General features: G+C 35.7%; 1 protein-coding gene across 1 annotated transcript in view; it reads right to left on the bottom strand.

Moving 5' to 3' along the window:
• LOC107600253 (contactin-associated protein-like 2) overlaps positions 1-18275 on the bottom strand; it is a 33122-nt gene that overhangs the window by 12161 nt on the left and 2686 nt on the right. The window contains exons 2-14 of the mRNA XM_016292097.1: positions 14362-14472; positions 12773-12966; positions 11063-11210; positions 10483-10686; positions 9267-9451; positions 7717-7860; positions 4190-4448; positions 3864-4013; positions 2629-2791; positions 1694-1800; positions 1348-1467; positions 578-696; positions 388-472 (exon numbers count right to left, since the gene is read on the bottom strand). Coding sequence (XP_016147583.1) covers positions 388-472; positions 578-696; positions 1348-1467; positions 1694-1800; positions 2629-2791; positions 3864-4013; positions 4190-4448; positions 7717-7860; positions 9267-9451; positions 10483-10686; positions 11063-11210; positions 12773-12966; positions 14362-14472 — 1989 coding nt within the window. The remainder of the gene's footprint in view (positions 1-387; positions 473-577; positions 697-1347; positions 1468-1693; positions 1801-2628; positions 2792-3863; positions 4014-4189; positions 4449-7716; positions 7861-9266; positions 9452-10482; positions 10687-11062; positions 11211-12772; positions 12967-14361; positions 14473-18275) is intronic.

Raw genomic sequence — 18275 nt, 5'->3', positions numbered from 1 at the left:
TTTGATCTGTGTATACTTCTCTCATGATTCAGACAAGAAGACTTATCAATATTATGGAAATAGGACTGATATTTTAGCCAGAAGCAGCACTTTAAAGTTAAAATGTCTTAATGATGGATTCTTACAATCACGCCTCACAAGACATTAACTGATGAACTGGAGTGGTGTGGATTATTGTAATGTTTTTATCAGCTGTTTGGACTCTCATTCTGACGGCACCCATTCACTGCAGAGGATCCATTGGTGAACAAGTGATGCAATGCTAAATTTCTCCAAATCTGTTCTGATGAAGAAACAAACTCATCTACATCTTGAATGGCCTGAGAGTGAGCACAGATTTTCATTTTGGGTGAACTATTCCTTTAAAGCAACTAAATTTTCATTTACCTGGTGAGTTGAGCAAGCGTGATTTGTAGCACATGTACGCCACATGCTGCTCGCAGAAGTCAGCGCTGCTGGTGACGGCGTTCACCTGAATCACAAAAGCATGAGCAGCTCTGCAGGTGAGCACTACATTCAGCATCTGTTGGTTAGGTGTAACAGTTTTCATTGTTAAATTCATAGTTTTAAGCGTCACCTGTTCAGCAGACATGCTGTAATTGAGTGTGAGCACAGTCTTGTCTTCAGGTCTGGAACCCGATGACACAGAGCTTTGAGCTGGAAGGTCATTCACAATGGTTGTCCACACTTTGTCTTCTGAAATACACAGTATATACAAGTGTACTAGTCAGTGGTGAGTATTGATATATTTCTATGATATGCACTCAAGTGTTGGAGAAACCTTTGGATGTTTTTGTTGCTTAAAGGTGTAATATCACATTTTAATAATATATTCCACAACAAACAATGTGTACACAGTGAAATGAAACATATAATGTTTGTAAGGTTTTATATTAGTGAGTTTTATAATGTTATTTAAGGTTTCATGCACCTCAAACAGTCATAATTTAATAATTTCTTTGGTACCAAAGGGGTCACTGATATGTGAATGTGGGAGATTATGTGTTAATGTATTCCTTGTTATGACGATGAATATATTAACAACTTCAGATGTGCATGCTACACATGAACCCACTGATATTTTGTTTTGTTTTAAATGTATAGAAATATATATATATTTCTATAAATATATTTATTAAAAAAAATTTTTTTTAATTAAAAATATATATATTTAAATATGGATATTTTATATCTTATTATAGAAATATATATTTAAATATATTTATATAATACAAACAACTTTATATGTGCATACTTCACATTATCCTGCTGATATTGTGTTTTGTTTTAAATATTTCATATATATTCAGAATATTTTTTATATATTCTTTCATATATGGTTCTGACCCATCATATTGCAGGTGACTCTGAATGGCTCGAGGGGTCCGCTGCTGTCCGGATCGATCCAGTATGTGTCCGAGCTTCGGCCCAAGTGTTTGTACTCCTCACAGGACTGCTCGTACACAGCTGTAGAAACACATATCGTAAGCATCAAAACAGCCACCACTGCAAGACAATCTACAATGCTTCATTTCTGAGGACCAGTCTGCTAAATAAATAATAAAATAAATATCAAAATGTTGATTGATACAGCAAGAGTCTATTTGCTATTGCTACATAGCAGCAGCTTCAGAGAAATAAGAATCAAAATATGCTCAAATAAATGTAGGCGATATGACATTAGAAGGCTTACAGTTGTGGCAGGTGGCACCAGAGTATCCAGTGCCTTCACAGGCACATTTAAACGTGTCTCCAGTTTGAAAGCACTTTCCTCCATGTTCACAGTGGTTTGGCACACACCTGGAAAAAGAGAGAGATTAAAGACACTGGAAATGAGGGATTGCTGGAGGGATTTTGTACTGATGTTTTGCATTTAAAAAGTAAGCTAGGGTTAAGAGATAAGCAACACTTGACATACATAAATGTTGACAAGAAAATGTGTAGTCAACCAAATTTTATTTAGTTGGTTAGTTGCAGAAAAAAAAGTTTCAGGTTGCCACTTTCTAAAGTAATGCCAGTTGAGAAGCTGCACTGTTGAGTCATTGCCCTGTTTGATCATCTTTGCAGCTCTATAAAACCTCATTTCCGCAGTCTGCAGAAGTATCAGATCAGCAGAGAGGTTCCCCTGTTCCTGCATGTTAACACAGTCGTCCTTATCAAACGGGGGCAGGACACGTGACGGAGCTTTGAGGAACTCCTGCTGAAGAGTGTCAGATGTGGCTTGCATAAGCTCCTCAAAGCGGCTTCACAGCTTTAAAAGTCACCATGACTCTAATAAAGCAACCAGCAGCACGACTCGAGGAATGTCTTATTGGTTTTTTGGCAAAAATAACAATCATAATACAGCAGCGGCTTTGATCAGAACACTGCAAACAAAGGCAAACATCTGTTCTTCATTAGTTTGCAGAGTCATCTGTGAGAGCGCAGTGCAGTGGGTTCATGAATGAATATGGATGGGTACGGAGGCTTGACTTTATCGCGGAGAGACGTGACATTACCATATGAAAAGAAATTCTGTAAGGGGAGAGCCTGTTGACTTTTACAAAGCAGATTATGCATAAACCTGTAAAACAGTTGTGGTTGTATGAAAATTCAATTCAGTGCAAGTCCATACTGAGAATGCATTACCTGTCTATGATGGCACACATATCCAGACTGACGTTCTCAAAGCTACCCAGCATGCCTTGCTCCACAGACTGCAGGTCGACCAACTGGTCATCGACATGTATGAGCTGCATGCAGCCCTGAAAGGAGCGCTGTGATGGAGAAAGGTCTGTCCGCGGGAAGTATCCTGCACATGGTGACAAGGAAATTAAAATCTGTACTCTCAAATGTGCAGTCATGCAAAGCAGATCAAGCCTTTCTAGGAAGATGCTTACATTCCAGTATCCATCAGCATTGAATTGTTTTTGTATAAACAAGTATATATTTATATTAGGGATGTACCAATGTATCGGCCAATAATCAGTATCGGCTGATACAGTAAAAGCAATTAACTGCATTATCGGCTATTGTTTAAAAACAAATGATGATCAGGACCGATTATATCCTGTCAATCAAAAGGGGCTGGAAAAACATGTCAGACAGCACCTTGTGTGAAGAAAATGTTGTGACAAATTTAGGGATGTCCAAGTTAAAGAAATAATAATGAATTAACGCAGCGCCGTTAACACAGGTTCCATTTGACCTTATGAATCGCCCATATTTCAAGGGTTGCCAGATTCACGGTTTTCCCTTCACCAAACATTATTTGTAGCGTGGTTCCCATCCAATAATTGCAAACGGTTCATTAGTTAGCTATAAAAAACATTATAGGGAGCTTATTTACTGTTAATGTATGTTTGAATAAATGTCATGAAGGCAAGATTTTATGAAAACTGCGATATGTACAAGTGAGTTGCATACAAATATTTTTATTTGAGTGTGATTCTAATATCTGAAAATAAACAGCATTGAATATAATTTAACCTCTAATATTATGTTCCAAATTGAGAAGGCTTCCTGTATAGTTTGCAGCATAAGTTAAATTTAGTATCGGCGCATCTCTAATTGTGTGTGTGTGTGTGTCTGTGTGTGATAGATAGATAGATAGATAGATAGATAGATAGATAGATAGATAGATATGGGCTGTCAAACTGATTAATCGCATCCAAAATAAAAATGTCTTAAATATACACGTGTATGTATATGTATTTATATATATATATATATATACACACAGAACGCACACATATACTATGTAAACAAACTTTTATTTTGGATGCGATTAATTGCAATTACTCAGTTTGACAGCTCTAATATATATACAAATAATAAACAATTACAAAATAAAAACACTTCATAGAGGCGGTTCCTACAGTTACCTCCGAAAAAGTAATCTCCTCCAGTCCTGATCTGAATGGGGAGAGCAGCTCTCACAGTGGACATCTCATCTCCATTGATGGTCAACATGGCAATGCTTTCCAGTGCCAGGAAGTGAACACTGTGCCACTGTCCATCATTAAGACCAGAACCTGCAGAGAAACACTTCAGCATAAGCAATGGCAAAATCTGTGTGTGTGTGTGTGTGTGTGTGTGTTTTACTGGTTGATATGATAGTTAAGGTGTTTCAAGCTAGTTTCAAGCTGAAACTCTACAGAAAGTCTAGAAACAGAGAGCTCTGGATGTGCTTCTTTAGGTGTGATGTTACCTGAGGATATGTCCACGCGTGTGTTCTTGCCCAGTGTGACGTAGATGTGGACAGTAACTTTTCCCTCCACCAGACTGACCTCCACCCCTCCAGGCATGAGCGGGGTAAAGAACAGCAGACCACTGGGGTTCCATGTCCGAAACTGCAGTCGGACCGACACCGTGTCTTCATCGGTCTGACCCAGAAGCTGCAAGGAGCTGGTGGAGTTAAAGAAGGCAGGGAACGTGCGTGATTCCGTACAGGAGAATGTCAGGTTATGCTGGAATGGGAAAAACAGATGAAATGAAAATTATGAAACATTTCAAATGAAAGTGTTTATCAAGGAGTTCAACACACACCACTACAGGAATGACCACAAATTTACAGTATTTCAGAGGACAGATTGATTTAAGAAGGAGTTTTAATCAGGAAACCTGGATCGGACCCCCACTGGAAAATCCAGCTAAAACCAGCATAAGGTGGTAGATGGTTTTGTCTAGTTTCTAGCTGGTCCACACTGGTCTAGATGTCTGGAATCCCAGCCAGTGGTTAAAGCAGCTTAAAGGGATAGTTCACCCAAAAATGAAAATTTTATGTTTATCTGCTTACCTCCAGGGCATCCAAGATGTAGGTGACTTTGTTTCTTCAGTAGAACACAAATGAAGATTTTTGACTCAAACCGTTGCAGTCTGTCAGTCATATAATGGAAGTGAATAGGAATCACGGCTTTGAGAGTCAAAAAAACATACACAAACAAAACCAAATTAAACCCTGCAGCTCGTGACGATACATTGATGTGTAAAGACATTAAACGATCGATCGGTGCAAGAAACTGAACAGTATATATATTGTTTTTTACCTCTGATTCACTGCAATGTCCGAACTGTCCTGAGTGCGTTCTCAACAGCCGGCGCGTGACACGTCTTCTTCTTCTTCTTCTTTTACCGCCACCTATCTCTCAAATAGACCATTGATACTCTATCTACAATCTCAATTAGGAATGTCAATGGTCCATTTGAGAAATAGGAGGAGGTAATGCAATTAAAAGTCTGCCATCTGCCGTAAAGCAAAAAGAAGAAGAAGACGCATCCCGCGCCGGCTGTCGAGAACGCGCTCAGGAAAGTTCGGACATTGCGGTGAATCAGAGGTAAAAAACGATATAAATACTGTTCAGTTTCTTGCACAGACCGGTCGTTTCGTGTCTTTACACACCAATGTATCGTCACGAGCCGCATGGTTTAATATGGTTTTGTTTGTGTATGTTTTTTTGACCCTCAAAGCCATGATTCCTATTCACTTCCATTATAAGACTGACAGACTGCAACGGTTTGAGTCAAAAACCTTCGTTTGTGTTCTACTGAAGAAACAAAGTCACCTACGTCTTGGATGCCCTGGGGGTAAGCAGATAAACATCAAATTTTCATTTTTGGGTGAACTATCCCTTTAAGGTTGGCAGATCAACTTAGACCAGGAAAAGCAGCTACCATGTTTCAAAACTTCACTCAATCACCTTAAACTGGCACAAACTGTATTTTCCAGCACAGAAAGGGACTGTGGACAATAACCGCCAGTCATTATGTAGTCATTGTGAAAAATCACACAACACGCACAGAGAGAGACAGCACTTCTCAATTAATGTCTGTCCTCACACACACAGCATTGTGGGAAAGGTTTAGGAAATCTCTATTTATGACTGAGGTCAGCGCAGGGAGAGGAACTGTAACTACTGATTATTTAATGTGAGAAATAGAAGCTGCAAACCTTCGGGAGCTGAGCTTACTGTAAACAATACAAAGAATCGAGTTAGAAAAATCACTGAAAACAACAGAATGCCTAAAATATGTATTATTAAGAAAGCAAATGAAAGGAAATGTTGGTTTCTTGTCAATTGTAACCAGACGTAATTAAATATTTTATAGCAGTGTTTCTCAATTTAGGGGGCTGAGGCTTAAAACAGTTAAAAATAAGAAAAAAATAGTTTTAAATATGCTAAATCAACTAAAATCCAAGATGAAACAGATTATTATTTTATTTGTTCTCAAATTTTCTTTTATTTAAAAACCAGGATTCCCTTTCATGGGAACTTCGAACTGCGTCCTCTAGGGGTCGCTATGGGGAACGCCTCGTCGTGACCCGTGTCTGAAGCATACATTGAAAAAACACCAACTCGTTGGCCGGCGACAGCCATGACGTCACTACCGGTGCGACTCCAGTATAAATCGGCGCCTTAAGGACTTTTTAAAAGTGATATTTCAATACCAAATGTCATTGACATTAATAAAATCTCAAAACTCAAATATTTTCTTTCTAGTTCTCCAAAATGCTATGAGTATATATTATTGTAAATTATAGTGTATATTTATATAAAATAATTTATTTTTTAAATATTATATTTAAATAATATTATTTATTTATATATTTTATATATAGAATATAAAACATTTTGAGTAGAAACTACTGAGAAATTTGTAGGTTATAATAACGTTAAAAAACCTAAAATAAAATATAATACAGTAATATAATTATTATAATTCTCTCAAAAACTGTGATGTTTATTTCAGAATCAGGGTTCTTGCAGTCTTGGAAAACCTGGATATTTAAAAAAGTTTTTGAAAATGACCTGGAAAAATGCAAAACATTTTATTGAGTAGAAATTGCCATCTGTGATTTATCCTTATCCTATAACCTTAACCTTGTCCCGTATGTCATATAAATGTTTTATTGAACTATAAGAACATTCACTTCTTTATTCTTTTGAAATTATAGAATTTAATTATTTAGATTTTAATATAATTTAATATAATGTAAACTTCTTTTAATTATTTGTTTTACATTTTTAATTACATTTATTTGAATATATTGACAATCCCAGTTTCTGTCAATAAAAAAGTTTGAAAACAAGCAGCTTTGTGATTACAGCAGAAGTACCAGAAATATCTTTGTCTTGGAGCAACGTAACACCCAGCAACAGCATTTCCTCTGTGAAGCTCATGAATGATCTCCACAAGGCACTGGAGGGCTCTGTAGTGTTCATTTGATAAAAATAGAAATGCAAATTTGGCACGTACGAAGCTGGAGGTGTCTACTTTTCTCCTGCGCACGAGGTTAGTGATGTTGTCCCCGTTGTAATGAATGGCCTCCATGCAGCCGATGTAGTTCTCTCTGCCCCCTGAGCTGGGCTTGGCAGACACTGGCATCCCTCCAAATGTAATCTGGGAATAGACACCGAGGTACAGTGAAAGTGATGGAAATATTTACAATCTATAATACAGATAGCTGAACATTAATCTCATCTAATCTTATCTACGCTATCTATCTGTTTGAATAAATGCCACCCAGTGAACGCAATCATTAGTGTGCTAAAGACCCAAATCCCAGCAGCACTGGGGTGAAATGATGAAACAGAGCGGGCGAGAGCTGTAAATGAAACGTGAGACTTGGAGCAACGTAACACCCAGCAACAGCATTTCCTCTGTGATCTCCACAAGGCACTGGAGGGCTCTGTAGTGTTCATTTGATAAAAATAGAAATGCAAATTTGGCACGTACGAAGCTGGAGGTGTCTACTTTTCTCCTGCGCACGAGGTTAGTGATGTTGTCCCCGTTGTAATGAATGGCCTCCATGCAGCCGATGTAGTTCTCTCTGCCCCCTGAGCTGGGCTTGGCAGACACTGGCATCCCTCCAAATGTAATCTGGGAATAGACACCGAGGTACAGTGAAAGTGATGGAAACATTTACAATCTATAATACAGACAGCCGAACATTAATCTCATCTAATCTTATCTACGCTATCTATCTGTTTGAATAAATGCCACCCAGTGAACGCAATCATTAGTGTGCTAAAGACCCAAATCCCAGCAGCACTGGGGTGAAATGATGAAACAGAGCGGGCGAGAGCTGTAAATGAAACGTGAGAGGGAAGATGAGAGAGGACTGAGGCTTTATTACATAATATGCAAATATGTAATTGTGTCTTTTCCGTGATCATAAAGGGATAGTTTTCCCCAAAATGTGTTCAGTTCAGAAATGCTGCCTTAAAACCAGTGTTTTTTTGTTTGTTTTTTGTATCATTGAGGTACTATTAGTAATATTTTGAATTAAGATGTTATTTTCATATTTTCTGTTCAGGCTTATTATAGTTACCTAAGACCAGAACTGAAACTAAAATGAAAACCATAAAAAAAAATCGTTACTTAAAATAAAATAAACATTAACTGAAAATTTTTAATATATATATATATATATATATTAGTGCTGTCAAACGATTAATCGCGATTAATCACATCCCAAATAAAAGTTTTTGTTTACATAATATATGTGTGTGTACTGTGTATATTTATTACATATATATAAATACACACACACACATGCATGTATATATTTAAGAAAAATATGTTACGTTTATATATTTATATATTTATATATTATATAATTTATATTAATATAAATGTATACATGTAAATATTTTCAAAATATATGCTGTATGTGTGTGTCTTTATACATACATAATAAATATACACAGTACACATACATATATTATGTCAACAAAAACTTTTATTTTGGATGCGATTAATCGCGATTAATCGTTTGACAGCACTAATATATATATGAAGAGTTCATTTGCAAAAACAGATAATTTTAGCTTAAGCTAAAAAATAACTAGAAAAAAACACTAACACAAAACACAATAAAAACATGATTTTTGAAAATTAAAAAAACAAAATGACAAAAAGAAAATATAAAAAGAATATAAAAAGAAAATATAAAAATAATCACCGATTCAAAATATTAATAAAAACTACAATAGTATCTCAATGATGCTAAAATAATATTGATGTGGTTTTTGTCTATACCGTTTTTATAAATTTTTACTTTAGCTGATTTTTTATGTTGCCTTTATACATATTACTTCACTAGATGTACAGTATATTTCATTTCATTTTATTTCAAGTAAGTAATGAAAAGTAAATAATACAGATAAAATATTTCTTTAAGAATATTGTTGTCTGACCTCCCAACCGTATTTAATGATGAAAAATCCTATAAATTCCTTGTGATTTCACAAAACATATAGATTTATTTGAAATCTGTCATTTACTTCGTAGTCCAGGTCCAGATGGTCAAACTCTCCGTTGGTGCGGAAGCTCTGCGTGTGCTGGTCGAGCGTGACGTTAACACTGCGTCTGTAGCGTTTGATCAGAACAGAGTGCCAGTGGTCGTCATCCAGCAGACTGCCACTAGACACCGATGTGTGACCCTGAATGGAGCCGTACTGATTACTGCCTGAAATAGACACAAGCGTCAAAAGCCATTAGTGAAATGGGTCAGACAGGTCAAACGGGGATCCTTTCTACAATGGCTAAGGAGACATAAAATAATCCTCATACCAGCAAGTTTTGCATGCTGTCAATCATAGAACAAAACAGATGTACTAAAAGTCTATTTAGATCTATTTGTAACCCTGGACCACAAAACCAGCCGTAAGGGTCAATTTTTTGAAATTGGGATTTATATATCATCTAAAATGGACAATATTTGGCTGAGATACAACTATTTGAAAATCTGGAATTAGAGTGTGCAAAAAAATCTAAAAATTGAGAAAATCGCATTTAAAGTTGTCCAAATGAAGTTCTTAGCAATGCATATTACTAATCAAAAATTAAGTTTTGATATATTTACGGTAGGACATTTACAAAATATCTTCGTGGAACATGATCTTTACTTAATATTCTAATGATTTTTGGCATAAAAGAACATTTTGACCCATACAATGTATTGTTTGCTATTGCTACAAACATACCCATGCTACTTATGACTGGTTTTGTGCTCCAGGGTCACATTTAAAACTTTGGGGTTGGTAAGATTTTTTTATGTTTTTGTCATGCTCACCCAGGCTGCACTTATTTGATCAAAAATACAGTAAAATCATTAAAACTGAGAAATATTATTACAATTCAAAATAGCTGTTTTCTATTTGAACATATTTTAAAATGTAGTTTATTCCTGTGATGCAAAGCTGAATTTTCAGCATCATTACTCCAGTCTTCAGTGTCACATGATCCTTCAGAAATCAGTCTAATATGCTGATTTGAAGAAACATTGCTTATTATTATCAACGTTGAAAACAGTTGCTGCTTCATATTTTTGTGGAAAAGAACAGCATGTATTTGAAGTAGAAATCTTAACATTATACTGCTACTTTTAATCAATTGAATGCATCCTGGTGGACTAAAAGTATTTATTTCTAGTAAAAACGACCCCCAAAATTTTGAACAGTAGTGTGTCACTGTCACTCTCTGAGTTAAATCTGTTACCCAGGTTGATCTGCAGCAGGAGTTTGGCTCGCTGCAGCTCTAGAGTGATATAATCGCCCTGCTGTCCCTCTCCGTGCAGCAGAATGCCGTCTCCTTTAGTAGTCTTAAACTTCAGTGAGATCGCGTCCTTCAAGATCTTCATCTTTTTCTGTCTAAATCGATAGGAAATCACTCCCTGGCCATCAAAGCTGATCACATCCGCCCCTGAATGCAGGAATATGGGTCAGTCACAAACAAACATATGAAGTCTTCCTCAGCCTTCCAACACTTTCTCCAACCAAACCAAGTTTATGATGCAACAGCGGTGAAACTAAGCATATTTGCTTTTAAAGGGGCCATATCATGAATTATTATGCAGAATTACCCTTGATCTTGAAATAAACATTTCATGTGTATTATATACACTGTATATAAAAGAGCCTATTATTGAAGAATAATGCAACTATATTGGACCAAACAAAAAGTGAGCAATGCATAAAGAGGTTAGGTGATGAAAAGGTTAAAAATTGTTCAAATGTGTAAAAATGACCCCTCTAAAATGTGTGAAAGATACATCAAGGATCGATTCCACAACACTCACAGTAAGCGCAGCCATAGAGCTCCACTCTCAACCCAATTCTCCCCTCCTCACTCCAGTCCAGCGGGACGAGACGCACGAATCGGGCCACGAAAGGGTGCTGGAGTTCATGGCGCACGGCCCGCTCTGAGTTCCAGTTACCTGAAAACGTCTGAGGCAGGAAGAAGGGAAGCACACTTTATAAAGGCATCGAGAAAACCTCCTCCTGTGAGTGAGACACTCCATTACTGCGGGTTCTGCGTACACAGATCAATACGACAGGCTCTCGAAGCATATTTCCCGGAGAACTGCCTTTGCATCTTAATTTCTTGTCATAAGCACTGTTTATGAAAGGAGGGAAATATGTGTGCAGTAATGTGTTATGAGGAATGAGTGTAATTGCATTTACAATCTGGAGATTAAAGTATAATTTTAGCTTTTGAAATTTTGAAATATAATCAATTTATGAGGCAGTTTTTGAACTTTGTAATGCTATGGAGGAAATCATAGGAAAGTGAAATTCTTCTCCTAGAGAGCACAGATTAAACTGAGAGCAAATGAGACCCTGGAGCACAAAAAGCCTTAAGTCGCTGGGGTATGTTTGTAGCAATAGCCAAAAACACATTGTATGGGTCAAAATTATTGATTTTTCTTTTATGCCAAAAAACACTAGGACATTAAGTAAAGATCATGTTCTATAAAGATATTTTGTAAATGTCCTACTGTATATATATCAAAACTGAATTTTTGATTAGTAATATGCATTGCTAAGAACTTCATTTGGACAACTTTAAAGATGATTTTCTCAATATTTAGATTTTTTTGCACCCTCAGATTCCAGATTTTCAAATAGCTGTATCTCGGCCAAATATTGTCCTATCATAACAAACCATACATCAATGGAAAGCTTTTTTATTCATAAAAGCCTATTTTATTATTTTATTCAGCTTTGAGATGGTGTATAAATCTCAATTTCAAATTGACCTTTTATGACTGGTTTTGTGGTCCAGGGTCACAAATGGAGACTTTTCAATTGTTTCTCAGGGAACAATGTAATTAAAACAAGAAACTTGCACAAGTCTCCAGCTTATCAGAGAAAGAATTACAGAATAGATTTCATAAATGTCTCAAACTGTACTCAGAAATAAAATGATTTCAGTATGAACTCAAGCTTGAACACTACCCACATTATTTTTTATAGCTTTATACCAGTGTTGTTATTTATTTACTATTAAGGTATTTAATAATAAGGTATTTAATTAAGGTATAAACTTTTATTTTTATATTTTCAGTTTTCATTTTAATTTTAGTTAAAGTTTTAGCAATTATGTTTTCTGCTTCTGTCATCTTTTATTATTTATTTGTAATATTTTTTATTTAGCTTTAATTTATTTTTATTTTATTTAACATTTTAATCATTTTAGCACTTAGGATTTTTTTTCATCTAATATTTAGATTTTATTTTATTTCAACTTCAACTTGATTTAGGTTGTTCTATACTCTTGAAGTCTCATATGTGTCGCTTTTTGTTTCTCAAAAGACTTGCACTTAATTTGAAACGAAAGAAGATTATTAAAGTTTGACTGTCCAAAATCTTGGAAAAGTTTCACTTTTGGCTAAACTTATGTGGGTCAGTTTGTATGACACAGCAGCAGCTGTTACTGTCAGATTTGGTAACCCAAAAACAAGATTTAGTTCCTGAGCTATAAATCACAGTTGTCCCTGTAAACTCACCCATATGTTGCTGTCCTGCCGATACGGCTTCCAGTTACTTCCCGTGTCACTGTAGAGAAGCCTGTAGTGTTTTGTCCAATCAGAGCTGCTGTATCTACCCTGTGTTGCTATGGCAGTGATTTGTTTCCTGGCCCTGAGGTCCACCTGTAGCCACTGGTACCTGTCGGAGTCTGACGGTGACCATCCTCCATTGCCTTAGAATGACAAACCACAAGTCAAATCTGATGTGTGAAAACAGTACATGCTGCCAAGCATGAATTACGATGCTTTAGTCCACACCGCAGTGCCCTAATGCTCCATTAGCACTATACTTCCTTAGAGGTAGCCAGAATGTGCATTAAAATTCATTATGATCTATAGAGATGTTTTTCTCCATTTTGCAATCTAAGCAAAACCTAATGCATCCTTTATACTTTATCTGCAGTTAATCGCACATCACATCTCTGTCTAAATGTCAACTAATGAGGAGAGAGACGCAGCGGACCTGACAGTGGCATACAGGCTGTCCAGAACAGCCATACAATTCTTACAATTTCTGCAGTTTGCACATTTTCTTGATGCATTTACTGACCTCTTATTATACACAAGTGAAAACTGCACAGAATGCATGTCCCACAATGCAGTGCACTTGACTAGGTGTTACACTTCCAGTGTAATGAATGAAGCTGGAGGTGACAGCAGGCATTGTTTTTAAATTTGTGACTTATTATTTGATCATAAAGTGGGACATTTTTATACAAAATTGGACTAAAATGCAAATACAGGTGCATCTCAATAAATTAGAATGTCATGGAAAAGTTCATTTGTTTCAGAAATTCAACTTAAATTGTGAAACTTGTGTATTAAATAAATTCACTTTTCCACAACATTCTAATTTATTGAGATGCACCTGTATATGCCAACAGTTTGCATGCAAATTAACTGTTATTTAATTGAAGTTATAAACAGACAGCACTGGCAACCAAATAAGTTCACGTGACAACAACGTAGAATACTTAACATACTATTTTTTTTATATGAGGGCAATATACAGTGTACATAAGTTTGTGGCCAGTAAGTTTTTTTTTTTAAGAAATGTATACTTTTATTCAGCAAGGACACATTAAATGGATGAAAAGTTACAGTAAAGACATTTATAATTTTACTAAAGAATTCTATTTTAAAGAAATGTTGTTCTTTTGAACTTTCTATTCGTCAAAAAATCCTGGAAAAAATGTAGCACGGTTTCCAGAAAAATATGAAGTGAATATGAACTGTTTTTAACGTCAATAATAATAAGAAATGTTTCAGCAAATCAGCATCTTAGAATGAATTCTGAAGGATCATGTGACATTGATGAAGCCTGGAGTGATGATGCTGAAAATTCAGCTTTGCATCACAGGAATACATTTTTTAATATATTTAAATAGAAATGTTTTATTTTATATTGTAATAATATTTCATAATATTACTATTTTACTGTAAATTCTTTGAAAAACATTAAAACGCTTATCAAAAAATCTTATCAATCCCAAACTTTTGATGTGTAGTATACAGTATGCAGTGAACTAGTATTCCATTCTAAACACAGCCACAGAGCTCTTCCTCACCTACTCTCCTGTTGAGTTTTGCATAGCCAGCGCCAAAATCAGCTTCCAACACGGAGGAGCTGGTGAAGGCGCTGTAGGGAAGGGGTGAAGCCAACACCTCATCACACCTCTCTGGAAAAAAACAGAAACAGAAAAATATATGCTTGAAATATTTCTTAACAGACTATACATAACCATCATAGAAGAACACAGTCATTCATCCGTTTGCTTCTGATAGAACATGCCTTTAATATTACTGAGTTTCTGTAAAATTCAGTGCCAAGAGTGCATAGATATCCACATTATGTTAAATCTCCTCTTCAGTACAATCTGACATTGCATGCAGTTTTTATATTTGCTGTTCTGTTTTGTTACTGGTGTCTTTTTTCCACATTTAGAACAGTCAGAATTAATCTACTTGATTTAGGTCCCTGTGCATTATACATAAACACAACATCTGAAAGTAACTCAGCTTAACAAATTCAAGGTTTGTTAGAAAGCCAAGGTTTGAGACGCAGAAAGCTCTCAGAAGTGGAACACGTTTCTCAATGAAAGGTCCTTCGTGTTTCTGGCCGCTGTGGGTGCGGTCAGTCTGAGTACTCCTCTCTCAGCAATATGAGTCTCTGTTTATGTGCCTCGAGATTTAATGCAAAATATTTTAAAACGAAATGTTAAAATTGATCAAATGCATTCATCTGTTTTAGTTACATGAATTTTTCATGTTCATGACCACACATTCATATTTATGACCAGCAGTGGGGCAAAGTAATGACTGTGAATACCAAGAAATACGATTGATTACTGGATTTCAGATCTCGTGCAGTTTTGTAATTATTACCTAAAACTATTAAATTAATAGTTAATAAAATAAAATAGTTTAATTTGAAGTACTAAAGTTAGTATTACTATATATTTATTAATACTACATGTGACCCTGGAGCTCAAAACCAGTCTTAAGTCGCTTGGGTATATTTCTAGCAATAGCCAAAAAATATTATATGGGTCAAAATTATCGATTTTTCTTTTATGCCAAAAATCATTAGGATATTAAGTACAGATCATGTTTCATGAAGATATTTTGCAAATTTCCTATCGTAAATATATCAAAACTTAATTTTTGATTAGTAATATGCATTGCTAAGAACTTCATTTGGACAACTTTAAAGATGATTTTCTCAATATTTAGATTTTTATGCACCCTCAGATTCCAGATTTTCAAATAGTTGTATCTCGGCCAAATATCCTATCCTAACAAACCATACATCTATGGAAAGCTTATTTTTTCAGCTTTCAGCTGATGTGTAAATCTCAATTAAAAAAAATTGACCCTTATGACTGGTTTTGTTGTCCAGGGTTACATATAATTACTGTATATGACCAAAGCACATAACAAAATAACTAAAACTTAAAAGTAAAATTAAAATGAACACTGAAAATATAAAAATATGTGTAATATAATAATGCTAAAAAATACAAAACATTAATAAACATAATTTATACAGGATTTCTATCTCCTGCAGAAGATATTTCGATCAATATAGCGGTCCAAATTACACTGGATCTCACTGACTTTTTAAAATATATTTAGTTGTGTTCCACAGAAGAAAGTAAGTCATGCATATGTACAACATATATGTGAATCAGTTTGAGAGGAAAGGCACCACAAACAAGTGACCTAAACAAGTAAATCATTAGCAGTAAACTTTAACCCAGTTAAAAGCAAACATGCATGTTTATGAAAAATGCTGCATGAACAAAAGCAGAGCAAAAAATTTCAGTGAGTCATCATGTAGCAGATGGAGCGATTATTTCCTGCTGTGAGAGGATGTGCCAACATGGTTACATGATGTTCTACATCTACTGAAGCCTTCAGAGATCGCATAGATGTCAGCAAGCACATTTGCAGTGTTGACCTTCAACCAGATGTGATGAGGTCAGGTCCTAATTTAATCAGCACAAGACACGCTGACCATCATGCTCATGTCAATACGCACCCAAAGGAGAACGGTTATGTTTCCATCTCGAAAACACAATTTTGCCACTAATAAACATTTTTAAAAGCTAATGCACTTGTTTGCACAGAAGACAACAGGATAAGTTAGGAGACATATGCATATGCATGTGACAAGGTAAAAGCAATAAAATATGGGTCAGTGTTTGAGACACTAATATAGTGATATTTAGAATTTTTACTGTGCATCATTTCAAACCAAGCCATAATACTCAAATTATGCAAAACTATTTTTTAATTGTGTGTATTTAGGATACATAAAATGATAGCTGTAATAAAAGCATTAGCAAGATAAAGTAGTTCATCATTTTATTTCAAATGTTTAGAATGACTGATTTCTACCACAGAATGCTATAAAAGACCTAAAATCATCTGAGATTGAAATGTTTATGACATTCAGAAAAATGAAATGTGATGCATGTATACAAACTGCTGTACATTGTGAAAGTATGTTGCAAAATAGTTTATTTTCTACAAATCTACAGAAACAAAAAAAGTGCCCATATTAAAGGGTTAGTTCACCCAAAAATGAAAATTAAGCTGCGTTTTACTCACCCCCGAGGCATCCTAGGTCTATATGACTTTCTTCTTTCAGACGAATCCAGTCAGAGTTATATTAAAAATTGTCTTTGATCTTTCAAGCTGTTTAATGCCACTCAGCGGGTGTTGCATTGCTTCAGTCCAAAAGAAGTGAAATAAAAATCGCCCATCCATAAATAAAAGTGTCTCACACGGGTCTCCGGGGGGTGAACAAAGGCCTCCTGTAGAGAATCGATGCATTTTTGTAAGAACAATATCCATATTCAAAACGTAATAATCACTTGAATCTAGCTTGCACTCACTGTTGTAAACAGAAGCAGTTCCGGGGGAATGACGTATGAGGTCAGCTTTGCACATGCGCCGCTCAGAAGTGACGCACGTGGAAACAGAGCGGAGAGATCAAAACAAAACAACGGTCAAGAATTAGAAGTACAAACCGAGGATTTGTAAAGAAGAATGTCAGAAGATTTCGATATAAGCCAAGAGGAGACTGGTTTTCCTTTGCTAAAGTAAGGAAGCTTTGCTTCATTTGCTCCTGTAAACAAACGTTGGTTTTCACGAGACTCACCGGCGCATGCGCAGCACTGACCTCATACGTCATCCGCCCGGAACTGCTTCCGTGTACAACTGCTGGCGCAAGCTACATTAAAGTGATTATTACGTTTTGAATATGGATATTTTTCTTACAAAAACGCGGAGCCATGTGAGACACTTGTTTTTATGAATGGGCTATTTTTATTTCACTTCTTTTGGACTGAAGCAATGCAACACCCACTGAGTGGCATTAAACAGCTTGAAAGATCAAAGACAATTTTTAATATTACTCCGACTGGATTCGTCTGAAAGAAGAAAGTCATATACACCTAGGATGCCTCGGGGGTGAGTACAACGCAGCCTAATTTTCATTTTCGGGTGAACTAACCCTTTAAGGAAGTGTTGTATTTTTAAATGATTTTAAAGTATGTAATTTATTGATTAATTAATTCATCAGTTATTAATATGGTGTAAAGTAAAACAAAAGTCGTAATTTCTGTGAGTAACTAATTTATATTGTCAATAATTAACTAGTCAATTTAGTACATAAGATTGACTTTATTACATTGTTCTCTTGAATACTTGATTTGAATTGACCAAGCACTGCATTCATTCATTTGAATACTGTTGCATAGTGGGTGTTGAACTTTGTATTTCATCTGTGTGTTGTAAAGGGAGAGAAAATCTTCTTTCTGATCAAGCCCACTTCTGCCAACCTTTCTCTATACGAGCGCTGGAGGTCCTCCTCCAACCACAGCGAGATGTTTTTTGCTGATCAAGTGGACAAGTGTTACAAGTGCACACTGAAACAAGGGCAAACTCTTTTCATTCCATCAGGTGAGATATCAGG

The sequence above is a fragment of the Sinocyclocheilus grahami genome, unplaced genomic scaffold (assembly GCF_001515645.1).
Source record: "Sinocyclocheilus grahami isolate Dianchi unplaced genomic scaffold, SAMN03320097.WGS_v1.1 scaffold280.1, whole genome shotgun sequence".
Taxonomy (NCBI): Eukaryota; Metazoa; Chordata; class Actinopteri; order Cypriniformes; family Cyprinidae; genus Sinocyclocheilus; species Sinocyclocheilus grahami.
The sequence above is the reverse complement of the archived record's forward strand: the minus strand, read 5'-3'. Positions and strand labels throughout refer to the sequence as shown.